Raw genomic sequence first — 13,489 nt, 5'->3', positions numbered from 1 at the left:
TGGTTTTAAGGAGAGGAATGTGGAAGGGCAGATGGTGGTAGATTTTGCTAAAAGGATGGAAATGGCAGTGGTGAACACTTATTTTAAAAAGAAGGAGGATCATAGGGTGACGATAAGAGTGGAGGAAGGTGCACACAGGTGGACTATGTGCTATGCAGGAGATGCAACCTGAAGGAGATTGGCGACTGTAAGGTGTTGGCAGGGGACAGTGTAGCTAGACAGCATAGGATGGTGGTCTGTAGGATGGTTTTGGAGGCGAGGATGAAGAGGAGGAGAGTGAGGACTGAAAGAAGAATAAGATGGTGGAAACTGAAGGAGGAAGAGTGTAGTGTGAGGTTCAGGGAAGAGGTCAGAGAGAGGCTCAGTGGTGTTAAGGAGGTGTTGGATGATTGGGCAACTACTGCAGGAGTGATGAGGGAGGCAGCTAGAAAAGTACTTGGTGTGACATCTGGAAATAGAAAGGAAGACAAGGAGACGTGGTGGTGGAATGAGGAAGTGCAGGAGAGCATAAGGAGAAAGAGGTTGGCAAAACAGAAGTGGGATAGACAGAGTGATGAGAAAAGTAGGCAGGAGTACAAGGAGATGCGGCAGCAGGTTAAGAGGGATGTGGCGAAAGCCAAGGAAAAGGCATATGAGGAGCTGTATGAGAGGTTGGACACTAAGGAAGGAGAAAAGGATTTGTACCGATTGGCCAGGCAGAGGGACCGAGCTGGAAAGGATGTACTGCAAGTTAGAGCAGTAAAGGATGGAGAGGGAAATGTGTTGACTAGTGAGGAGAGTGTGTTGAGAAGGTGGAGGGAGTATTTTGAGCAGCTGATGAATGAGGAAAATCAGAGAGAGAAGGTTGGATGATGTGGAGATGGTGAAGCAGGATGTAGATAAGATTAGTAAGGAGGAAGTGAGAGCAGCGATTAAGAGGATGAAGAGTGGAAAGTCGGTTGGACCAGATGACATACCGGTGGAAGCGTGGAGATGTTTAGGAGAGATGGCAGTGGGGTTTTTGACCAGATTGTTTAACAGGATTTTGGAAGGTGAGAAGATGCCTGAGGAATGGAGAAAGAGTGTGCTGGTACCGATCTTTAAGCATAAAGGAGATGTGCAGACCTGCAGTAACTACAGGGGTATTAAGTTGATCAGTCACACCATGAAGTTATGGGAAAGAGTAGTGGAAGCCAGGCTGAGAGAAGAGGTGACCATCTGTGAGCAACAGTATGGTTTCATGCCGAGGAAGAGCACCACAGATGCCATATTTGCTTTGAGAATGTTGATGGAGAAGTATAGAGAAGGACAGAAGGAATTGCATTGTGTATTTGTGGATTTAGAGAAGGCGACGACAGGGTGCCAAGAGAGGAGTTGTGGTACTGTATGAGGAAGTCAGGTGTGTCGGAGAAGTATGTAAGGGTGGTGCAGGACATGTATGAGGACAGTGTGACGGCAGTGAAGTGTGCAGTAGGTACGACAGACTGGTTTAGAGTGAAGGTTGGACTGCATCAAGGATCGGCCCTGAGCCCTTTCCTGTTTGCAGTGGTGATGGACAGGTTGACGGACGAGGTCAGACAGGAGTCTCCTGGACTATGATGTTTATGGATGATATTGTGATTTGTTGTGAGAGTAGGGAGCAGGTTGAGAAGAGCCTGGAGAGGTGGAGATATGCACTGGAGAGAAGGGGAATGAAACTCAGTAGGAGTAAGACAGAGTACATGTGTGTGAATGAGAGGGAGGGCAGTGGAGTGGTGCGGTTGCAGGAGAAGAGCTTCAGAAGGTGGAGGAATTCAGGTACCTGGGTTCAACAGTGCAAAGTAATGGAGAGTGTGTTAGAGAAGTGAAGAAAAGAGTGCAGGCAGGGTGGAGTGGGTGGAGAAGAGTGACAGGAGTGATTTGTGATAGTAGGGTATCTGCAAAATTGAAAGGGAAAGTTTATAGGACTGTGGTGAGACCTGCGATGTTGTATGGTTTAGAGACAGTGGCATTGAGTAAAAGACAGGAGGTGGAGCTGGAGGTAGCAGAGCTAAAGATGTTGAGGTTTTCGTTGGGAGTGACGAGGATGGATAAGATTAGAAATGAGTTTATTAGAGGGACAGCGCATGTAGGATGTTTTGGTGACAAGGTGAGGGAGGTGAGATTGAGATGGTTTGGACATGTGCAGAGGAGGGACATAAATTATATTGGTAGAAGAATGCTGAGGATGGAGCCACCAGGTAGGAGGAAAAGAGGAAGGCCAAAAAGGAGGTTCATGGATGTGGTGAGGGAAGACATGCAGGTAGTTGGTGTAAAAGAGGCAGATGTAGAGGACAGGGTGGTGTGGAGACGGATGATCCGCTGTGGCGACCCCTAATGGGAGCAGCCGAAAGAAGAAGAAGAAGAAGAAGAAGATTCTGGGTGTTGGAGTAAGTGCAGAAATAAGCTTCAGTTAGTTCAGAATGCAGCAGCAAGAGTCCTTATTACCGTAATTTCCGGACTATAAAGCGCACCCTTATATAAGCCGCTTAAATATTTACAAATATTTTTAACATAAATAAGCTGCACCTGTGTATAAGCCTGTCTACACTGAAACTAATTAACTTTACACAGGCTTTAACAAAAGACAGTGTCTGTTACACGGTGTAACGGGTGAAATATGTTGTGGCTCCTTTAAGAGCAGAACGGTATTTTGGGAACAGCACATCACTGCATTTTCCCGGTATTACTGCGTGTGTGTGTGTGTGTGTGTGTGTGTGTGTGTGTGTGTGTGTGTGTGTGTGTGTGTGTGAGACTGAGGATTATGTGCTTATTATTTCTGATGCTCATTTCTAAGTTTCTTTGACTAAATAGAATTTCATTGGTCCAATGTTATGTCGCTTAGTTTTTTGGCTTGAAGTTTGTGAAACCGGGAAAAACCCAGAAAAAAATCCATAAATTAGCTGCTGCTTTGTTTAAGCCGTGGGGTTTAAAACGTTGGAAAAAAAGGGGCTTATAGTCCGAAAAAATGCGGTAGATCTAGAAAATATGATCATATCAGCCCTGTTTTAATCATCTACACTGCTCCTAATTACATCTCACACTGATTATAAAATACTACTACTGACGTATAAAGCACTTAACGCTCTCACGCCGCAGTATCTGAGTGAACTTCTGTACCAGTATGATCCTTTACGCCTACTTAGATTAAAAGGTGCAGGCTATTTGTTGGTACCTCAAATAATGAAGACTCCAGCAGTTTCTCTTTTAAGTTCTTCTCAGTTATGGGACAACCTTTTAATCAGTGTTCAAGTTAAAGCTAAAAACAATTATTTAGTCTTTTATCAGTAGATTTTTCTTAAGTCTTAGATGTTTCCTTCTGAGGAACCAGTTTTCCTGTCCTTCCTCGTCTGCCTGTCTCCATCTTCTGCTTTTCCTTTTCTGCTTGTCTCCTGGTCTTTCTGTCTCTTTTTGCCTCCCTGTCTGCCTCTCATACTTTTAGAAATGCAGCTGGTCACATGTAAACCCCTGCATCCTGAACACGTCTGGTCCTGAGACACTGTGCAAAGCGCTGTGACTGTTACAGAACACAGTTCCAGTTCATTGAGCAGTATGCAAGAAAATACCCAACTGACATGACAACGTAAACGTACCTCAGTATAATGCGGATCTTCTGACTGGTCAGCAGAGGCTCGAAACAGCTTCATGGATTTAAGGTAAGTCTCCAAAAATTCTAGTTTCTCTTCTGTAAAGTCTAAAAAAAAAACCCATAAAAAAAGTAAATATTTAAAATATACAAATATATCAAGAACAAGACCTTAAGGAATCTATTAAAGGATCACCGCTCTGTGCTTACTGGTCTGTTTAAAGTGCTTGATTGTGACGTCGTCTACTGGAAAAAAGCTGACTGTGGCGCTGTATTCGGGACACATGTTCGCTATGGTGGTTCGGTCTGCAGCAGAGAGCTGAGTCACACCTGGACCAAAAAATTCCACGAACCTCCCAGCGATTGCGGCCTGCCGTAAATGCTGTGTGGACACAAATCAGGTTACACACCGGGTTCAGATGTTCAGATCTATTCGTTTTGCTATTGTTATTGCCGAACCTTTGTGATCCCAAGGACGATGTCTATAGATGTGGCCAGAGAGTTGACTGAGCCAATGAGCTTACAGCCAACAACCTGTGGCAGTGTGAAAGAGACCGGCTGACCCAGCATTACCGCCTCGGACTCTATACCTCCAACTCCTGAGAAAGAGAGAGAAAGAGAAGGATTTACATTCCGGTGGTTCTGAAACTTTTTCTGCCACTCCCCATTGGCTACTGAAGGGCTATTTTCAAGCACCACCTGTCCTCATCACCCCAAAAAAATGATAATGAAATCACATGAACACAAGATGAACATAATGTTAATAAACAACAACAACAACAACAACAACAATCTTTATTCCCCACTAGAGGGCGCCTTACACTTTAAAAATCACTGAGCTAGTCTATGAGAATACAACACTATATCTTCATGCAGGGTTTTGGAGAAATAATTTGGGAGAAGTTCTGCGAAAGACACATCTTTGGACCTGGTAGTAGAGTTCCATTAGTGAATGAAAATTTGGCACATTCAATATCAACTCAAAGCCTTTTCTCTATTTTACGAATGGAATACTTACTGCTCATTGGACAAGACATCTTTCATACAAGACAAACAGGAGCAGGCTGCAGCATCGAATTGTGTGTTTTTCATATTTTTTTTATATTGCTTTCTGATTGGTTAATTTGCTCATTTGTTTAATATGTTTTAATTAGTTTTGGGATTTGTTATTCTGTTTCCGGATTTATTTAATTGTTTTCGGATTTATTTATTTGTTTCCGGATTAGTTATTTTGCTTACAGATTTGTTATTCTGTTTTTGATTTGTTTATTTAATTTGCACTTATTGGCCACCGTAGCCCAGTCCCCTGTCTGAAAACGAAGTCTGAAGGTTTCACACGGTGGTTTGTCTTGGATAACTGGAGATCATACTGCTACAACAAGGTACCACACCTATACAGCATCCTCCACCATCTTGTGTGTGTCTAGTTAAACGGTGTCACGTGACTACTGCATATCTGAGCTTTCTCACAACTTTAGAAAATGAAAAGCTCAGGTTTCATCAAGTCTCGGTTTGGACGGAAGGATTAAGGTTACAGAGGATGAATCCTCTACTGAACTGCCACTTGTGTGACACTGTCAGTAATGAGGTGCGTCTGTGATGAGATCCGAATCCACTCACCCCAGCCGAGTATGCCGAGACCATTGATCATGGTAGTGTGTGAATCGGTCCCCACAACGCTGTCAGGGTAAACGAACCCCTCACTCTCATGCACCACGCGAGACAGGTACTCCAGATTCACCTGATGGACCGAGCCAATGTCCGGAGGGACCACGCTGACATTCTGAAACGCTTTTGAACACCACTGTAGAGGAAAAACACGTCAAATAAGAAATTACATGTCGCAATACAGAGCAGGGAGACGAGCAGCGCAGACGGAGCAGCGCAGACGGAGCAGCGCAGACGGAGCAGCGCAGACGGAGCAGACCCTCACCTTAAAGAACTCAAGTCTTTCTTTATTGCGTATGAGCTCCAGCTCCTGGTTTTTCAGAGCCGTCTCCGGCCTGCAGACACACAGAGACAAAGATCCGTTATCCCTAAAGTCAACTGTTCATTAGGACAGGAACACACACACCAACACATACATATACACACACACACACACCCCGACACATACACACACACACACCCCGACACATATACATACATATATACACACACACCCCATGACACATACACACACACCCTCTCACTCACACATAGTCTCACTCACCATCACACTCTCACTCACCATCACACTCTCACACTGGCTGGAGAATGCGAGTGTCCCAATACTTTTGGTCACAGTTACACAAATATATATTATTGATATACACATGCACACTTGTTTCACACACTAAAGTCGCCATGTGGAAGTAAGATCAGAAGAGTGTGTGTGTGTGTGTGTGTGTCGTACTCAGACACAGGCTTTAGGTGGAAAGGGCACAGAAGTGGTGTGTTCTCTATCTGTACTGCGGTGGCTCTGGTTGGAGGGTCGGAGCAGGAGCCCTTGGAGCAGCCTCCTCTCTGTCCTCCACACTGACCACTGCTGCTGGCGTGATGCCCCCGTGGAGCTGGACGCCCAGGAACTGAGCGGGGCCCCGGCCCATCCCCTCCCCCAGGATTCGGGGCATTCTGAATGGAACTGAGAAAAGAATCAAGGAAAATACATAATTAAACATGAGGCCTCTCATGAGACATGAATGAAAATCTCCTGATGTAGCGTACCACTTGCTGAAGTCAATCTGTAGTGAGTGATCTACTATAAGGTCAGTAGGACATTTGGGGTTGATGAGGTCGGGGTCGACGCCGATCTTGGCGACGGCGTCTCTCATGGCGGCCAGGTCCACCATAGCGGGAATGCCCCTGCGAGAAACGGCGCGTTCAATCAGTCAGCGTCGAGACACGATGGAAATAAGCGCCACGTGGAAATTAACTCACGTGAAGTCCTGCAACAGCACTCGCGCCGGGGGGAATGGAATCTCCACCTCGTTCTGGCGCTCCTCCCAGTTCAGGATGCTGTACACGTCCTCCTGCTTCACGTAGAAGCCGTCGCACCTCCGGATGGCAGCCTCGAGCAGCACGCGGACGGCGTACGGGAGCCGCTCTGGAGCACGAGGATCACGGATTAGCAATCTCACGACAACACTGATTATGTTTTAATGTTTACTATCTACTAATATTGGCTAACATTTCAGAGAAACCCCCGAATAGTGGAGGATTCGATGCGTCGATAGGAGGATGTACAGTCCATTATAACATAAATAATGTGAAAATAAATTGAAACTGTAAATTCGTTTTTGATATAGTAAAATAGGTTTTCGGTGCAGCAATGTTGATTTCTTTGCAGCGATTTTTGATTTGCAGACATGTGAAATACAAAAATCCTGTCTGACCTTTCTGCACTTATTTATTTGGTTATTTTTTTCAGGTTTATTGAGGCAAGACTTGACGTCCCAAGAAACCAGTGAACATGAGTCAAAAAACAACACGAGCCTGTCAATCGGAGTGGCACCAGCCAATCAAATGCATTTGAGAGTTCAGGTATGCAGAAGGGGGCAGACGGTGCGTTCTTATCGGTGTTCAAAGAAAAGGTGAAATACTAACTAAATAAATTTACTTCTATTTATGATTATGTGTAATGTCTTATACGGTCAGGTGGAGTTGTACAACCAGGTGCTCCTAAATAACTCGGTCAATTCAACGTCTGAGATCAATCATCATGCCAGGGCCTTTAAATGTTCAATGAAGGGGAAACAATCAATAGCATTCTACATAGGCTAAGTCCAATGTCTGAAATCTTCACAAAGTGGGATGAGGACACGTCTGCAGATGGCTCGTGATCATTGCGAAGTCGGCATCTTCTCTTTGAAGGTCCGAAATCTTCATGAGGCGAGATAGAACTGAAGCTGAAGGAGCTAGCTGATGGGTGGGGCAAACTGGGGAGAACTTGGGGCTATAATTTAAATGATTCTTTGATGCGTATTGTAAATTAAAAAAATATATCAAAGTGCTTCCCAAAACTCTGAGAGGTTCCATTTATCCATCAGCAGAAGTTCTTTGTGACAGAGCAGACTACAGAAGCCTTTTGAATTTTGTTGCAGTTTTGCATAAATATCACCACTTCCTGGATTCATTCATAACCAGTTTGAAGGGGTTCCGAAAAAACACACTCTTCTGGTTTAGTAATTCCTGTCATGCAACACCTCCACCGCCCTGGTGCCATTTTAGAAGCCCTCGTTTGGCCTAGAAAGCTCTGGTTGGTTTTTCAGAGGAAATCAGTATGAAATTACAGGCGTGCCTGCGTCCCTGGAGAGAACAACCATGAATACAGAGTCATTTTCATGTAGCAGAAAGATCCGGGTCCACGTTTTCCTGAGGGACAATTTATGTTGAGGTTCATGCATGGGAATTTTTTGATTTGCAAGAATTCAGTAGGGTTCAAACCCAGAGAATGAGCTGGTCATCAGTTTTATTTTGCACATGACTCTGTTAATTAAAGGTGCTGTCTATGGACAGGTTGAACCTCCTGGAAGAGGCAGCCGGGCTTTAGGCTGGTACATGAACAGAATTCATGACGCTATGAATCTTCACTGATCCAAAGCCATATTTTACAGTGTATTTCAGCGATGCTCGAGGTTTTTATTTTAAGATGAGGTTTGAGTATGTAAACATGCCTGAACATGTAGACGGTATAAAGAAAGCTATTCTTCTAATCTATTTGTTATGGTGCGTAAAGATGTTTGAGTGTTGATTATATAAACAAAGACGACGTCTTGTGTATAATGGCTCTTGAATGTGTATAAAGACAACGCCTGCGTATATGCCGACATTTGAGTGGCTACAGATATCGTCCGAGTGTATAATAAGGTCCGAGTGAGGTAAGATTACATCTGATTGTGCAATGATGTCAGAGTAAATACAGATAATATCTTAAAGGTCGCGTTTCTATTTCTTATTTGACCACAAAACATGAAGCCGTTTGTACTTCTATTGAGGTGAAGTTCAGCTGCTGGTTTTTGTGCGATGTTCCAGGGGCCCTGTTACACATTGATTTGTTCAAGTCAATGTTTAGATCATTAAATTACTGAGTTTGTTGCATAGTAACAAAAGTCTCTCAAAAACCATAAAAGACTTTTTTGACAGGCTCTGTATAATTGAGCTAGATTTTATTATACACTGCCAAAATAACTGCAGAAAGAATTTCCAAAATCCCGACTGATACCTGGCTACGATACCAAGCTGTCGATCACTACGCCATCTTTACTGTCTGCTCTGACCAACGGCTCACACCAAAAAGGTCTGGTTTTCTTCCCTTTACTTACCATACTTGGGATCTCCAAGCTTCTGTGGATTAAAATATTTCCGGACTTCATTTTTCTCGTTTGGTATAGAGTCGATCAAATGACCAAACGGATGATCTGCAAAAAAAAAAAAAAAAGCACACAATAAAGATTAGTAAACCATTTTAGATCCTAGGAACAGAAAGGGTTTAAGAGCTAATACCCAATGTGAAATACAGCCTCACGATGTCAAATCTCAAATCAAACACGTCATGCTATGAAAACAATCCAAAAGGCATTCAAATTTTAAACACAATTTTCACAATGCGGTGTGGAGCGAGTCATGTGACCAAGTCGTGTGAACCAGTCAAGTCAAAACAAACCATGTTATAGTTTAAGATATAAGAGATTATGCTCTGTTTATGATGTGCAGGATTCGCTCTGTCGCACCACACAATTAAATTCTTACTCTGTAAATCCTCTCAGCAACCTCTAAATAAATTATAATGGAAAACACAAGAAAAATAATAAATGTACAAAGTGACAGTATGGAAAATGTGTACAGTGTGCAATTTACACGAGGAAGCCTAAACTCCAGCTTCCACCCCCAAACTCCAGCTTTTATCTCCAAACACCAGCATTTAACCCCAAACTCCAGCTTCCACCCCAAACTCCAGCATTTAACCCCAAACTCCAGCTTTTATCTCCAAACACCAGCATTTAACCCCAAACTCCAGCTTTTATCTCCAAACACCAGCATTTAACCCCAAACTCCAGCTTCCACCCCAAACTCCAGCATTTAACCCCAAACTCCAGCTTCCATCCCCAAACTCCAGCATTTAACCCCAAACTCCAGCTTTTAACCCCAAACTCCAGCTTTTATCTCCAAACACCAGCATTTAACCCCAAACACCAGCTTTTATCTCCAAACACCAGCATTTAACCCCAAACCCAGCTTCCACCCCAAACTCCAGCATTTAACCCCAAACTCCAGCTTCCATCCCCAAACTCCAGCATTTAACCCCAAACTCCAGCTTTTATCTCCAAACACCAGCATTTTACCCCAAACTCCAGCTTCCATCCCCAAACTCCAGCATTTAAACCCAAACTCCAGCTTTTATCTCCAAACTCCAGCTTTTATCTCCAAACACCAGCATTTAACACCAGCATTTAACCCCAAAATGGAGTTTATTTTGATTGCTGCTATATTGTAGAATTGCACAATTCTGTTTACATTTTTCTGCTACTCTGCACCTTATTCTGTCACGACAGGTTTTACTGGCGGAGCTATTGCTATTTTTATTTTTATATTTTGTGTATTGTCCTGCACTGTCTTGTGTTGTCTTGCACTGTCTTTTGCACTGTTTGCACCAGTTGCACACATGCACTTTATGTGGCGAGGATCTTTAGTTCCTGGCCCTGTGTTCTGTTGTTCTGTGACTGTTGTTTTATGTAGCACCTGGGTTCAAGAGGAACTTTGTTTCATTTCACTGTGTACTGCATCAGCTATATATGGTTGAAATGACAATAAAAGCTTCTTGACTCTTGACTTGACAAACTCCAGCTTCCATCCCCAAACACCAGCTTCCATCCCCAAACTCCAGCATTTAACCCCAAACTCCAGCTTCCATCCCCAAACACCAGCATTTAACCCCAAACTCCAGCTTCCATCCCCAAACACCAGCATTTAAACCCAAACTCCAGCTTCCAACCACAAACTTCAGCCTCCACCCCCCAAACACCAGCTTCTATCTCCAAACACCAGCATTTAAACCCAAACTCCAGCTTCCATCCCCAAACACCAGCTTCCATCTCCATCCCCAAACTCCAGCTTCCATCCCCAAACACCAGCATTTAACCCAAACTCCAGCTTCCAACCACAAACTTCAGCCTCCACCCCCCAAACACCAGCATTTAAACCCAAACTCCAGCTTCCATCCCCAAACTCCAGCTTCCATCCCCAAACTCCAGCTTCCATCCCCAAACTCCAGCTTCCATCCCCAAACTCCAGCTTCCATCCCCAAACTCCAGCTTCCATCCCCAAACTCCAGCTTCCCACCATGCTTTTATACAGAGTGACTTTCATTTATGTCATTCATACAACTGAGCAGTTATGGGCTTAGGGGCTTCACTCAGGGCTCATGAAATGTGCTTTAAAAGCTCTAATTCAGCACAAAAAATAAACCCTGTAAGAATTCTCTCTTCTTCGTGGTGTTGGAAGACGTGTGTGGGCCTGGCACGGGTTTTGGAGCAACTTCACCATCGTCATTAGACGAGCAGCGGCGGTCGTTACGTTATATGTTGACGGTAATTAGGAGAAAATGAGCCACTTTTCCACAAATACAGATTTCAGGGAAGGTTGTGAGAAAACCTTTAACTATACAGTTTCAGAACTAAACATAACTTGCGCATGTAAAAACACAACTTATCGGCTTATATACGGAGCAACTGAAGAGCTTTTGAGACTGGATTTAAACTGTAATAAATATAAACAGTCTACTGCAATGGATCAGGACTATGAATAGTTCTGCATCCATCACTGAACCTCAACAACATTGGAACTATAATAAAGGGACATTTGGTGAATTCCCATGGAAAGTGTCCAGTCTCGGGAATTCCCCAAAATGTATAAGGAATAAACTTACAGGCACTAAACTTTAAGCTCTGATCTCCATTAGAGCCGAGTGATTACGAAATCATCGAGATCGAGGACCGAGTTCGTCCTCTGTGATTCGTAATCGCTCAGCGTTAATGGAATTCAGATCTTAAATCTACAATCCAATCTAGAAAGGGATCCACAAGATTCTAAATCGTGAAGATTTGTGATCTTTCATCCATGTCATATATATAGTGAGGATATGGAGGCCTGGGGTTCCCATCAGGTGTTCGGTGTGACGAAGGAAGATGCCTTTCACTCCGAACTCCACGCACACAATGTCTTCATAGATCTGGGTTGGGACAGAGGAGCATGCAGGAACTTTCTGGACTAGAACCCGGTTGTGTCAGGGTTCTCCTAACAAGAGTGGCCTTGGTTTCAAGCTGCCTCACTTAACATCTCCAATAACATGAGTGTAAACAGAGAAATCTCCGAACCCGAGACCCCGACAATAAACCGATATCAGCTTGTATATTGAATACGACAGCAGTGAAACAGCGACGTGATGCTAATCGTACTCAAGGCATATTACACAGTGTGTGTGTGTGTGTGTGTGTGTGTGTGTGTGTGTGTGTGTATGCGGAAAAACAAACAGACGTTCACAAACTTACATGTGCTCCAGAAAAAGCCTGAAGTAGTTATTGGAAAATTAATCCACAAGTTTTGCCCAGAATCAAACAGCCTTATAAAACTACAAACAAACTATACAAACTGCAGCTTCCAACATCAAACCCCAGCATGTAAACCCAAACACCAGCTTCTATCTCCAAACCCCAGCATGTAAACCCAAACACCAGCTTCTATCTCCAAACCCCAGCATGTAAACCCAAACTGCAGCTTCTATCTCCAAACCCCAGCATGTAAACCCAAACACCAGCTTCTATCTCCAAACCCCAGCATGTAAACCCAAACTGCAGCTTCTATCTCCAAACCCCAGCATGTAAGCCCAAACACCAGCTTCTATCTCCAAACCCCAGCATGTAAACCCAAACTGCAGCTTCCAACTCCAAACCCCAGCATGTAAAACCAAACACCAGCTTCCAACTCCAAACACCAGCTTCTATCTCCAAACACCAGCTTGTATCTTCAAACTCCAGCTTGTAAACCTAAACTTCAGCTAAACTAGTTATAATAAATAAATAAATAAATAAATAAATAACACTGCACACATCCACACGCTTCTCTATTCATCCAAAAAAAAGCATACAGCTAAAACAAAGAAAACACAAAAAGTTATCCACAAGTGTTTTTAGTTTTTAGTCTCCACAGAGGACATGTGAACTGGTTTATGAAAAACAAACTAAGCAATTCACAAACTTCTGCATTCTGCCGGGGGAAGAGAAGCCGAACACAAGTCTAGCACAGGAACTAGTTACAATGAACAAGAACAAACACAAACAAACCAAAGGATTTTGTCCAGAGGAATCGCACGCATACACCGCCAGCTTCTGTATTTAGCTCTAAGGCAATACATACAAAACAAACAAACAAACAAACAAACAAACTCATCCACAAGGGCTTTTACAATTCCTCCAGGACAAACACAAGACTGACTGATGAACTGATCTGAACAAACAAACAAATTATGCAACTATCAAAATTATGCAGAGGGGAGAGAAAACAAAAAACAGTTACAACAATGAGAAACACAGCTCAACACATGAACTGGTTTAGGAAAAACAAACAAACAAAACAAACAAACAAACTAAAAATCGGACCCTTCAGCTTCTCCCCCTGATCCCAGGAACAAGGTGGAAACTGCGTTTTTTTTCTTTTTCTATTTCTTATCTCGGCACCCTCATCACTGCCACTCCAAAACGCCTGTCTGTCTGCCAAAGATTAAAATACTGTGTGACTCTTTATAACCCCAAAACACACACACACACACACACACACACACACACACACACACACACACACACACACACACACACACACATTTTTATTACTGAGGGAAAACAAAATCCAAAACTACATGGCCCCAGGTGA

The 13,489-nt window shown here is 43.4% G+C and overlaps 1 protein-coding gene across 2 annotated transcripts in view; it reads right to left on the bottom strand.

The window, feature by feature from the left end:
• The window catches only part of ireb2 (iron-responsive element binding protein 2), a 28,053-nt gene that overhangs the window by 9,624 nt on the left and 4,940 nt on the right, over nucleotides 1-13,489 (bottom strand). For both annotated transcript variants that reach the window (XM_046859192.1, XM_046859191.1), the window contains exons 2-10: nucleotides 8,887-8,982; nucleotides 6,503-6,668; nucleotides 6,290-6,427; nucleotides 5,979-6,206; nucleotides 5,517-5,586; nucleotides 5,204-5,387; nucleotides 4,043-4,182; nucleotides 3,794-3,965; nucleotides 3,591-3,691 (exon numbers count right to left, since the gene is read on the bottom strand). In XM_046859192.1, coding sequence (XP_046715148.1) covers nucleotides 3,591-3,691; nucleotides 3,794-3,965; nucleotides 4,043-4,182; nucleotides 5,204-5,387; nucleotides 5,517-5,586; nucleotides 5,979-6,206; nucleotides 6,290-6,427; nucleotides 6,503-6,668; nucleotides 8,887-8,982 — 1,295 coding nt within the window. The remainder of the gene's footprint in view (nucleotides 1-3,590; nucleotides 3,692-3,793; nucleotides 3,966-4,042; nucleotides 4,183-5,203; nucleotides 5,388-5,516; nucleotides 5,587-5,978; nucleotides 6,207-6,289; nucleotides 6,428-6,502; nucleotides 6,669-8,886; nucleotides 8,983-13,489) is intronic.

The sequence above is a fragment of the Silurus meridionalis genome, chromosome 10, assembly GCF_014805685.1.
Source record: "Silurus meridionalis isolate SWU-2019-XX chromosome 10, ASM1480568v1, whole genome shotgun sequence".
In the NCBI taxonomy this organism is placed as follows: domain Eukaryota; kingdom Metazoa; phylum Chordata; class Actinopteri; order Siluriformes; family Siluridae; genus Silurus; species Silurus meridionalis.
The sequence above is the reverse complement of the archived record's forward strand: the minus strand, read 5'-3'. Positions and strand labels throughout refer to the sequence as shown.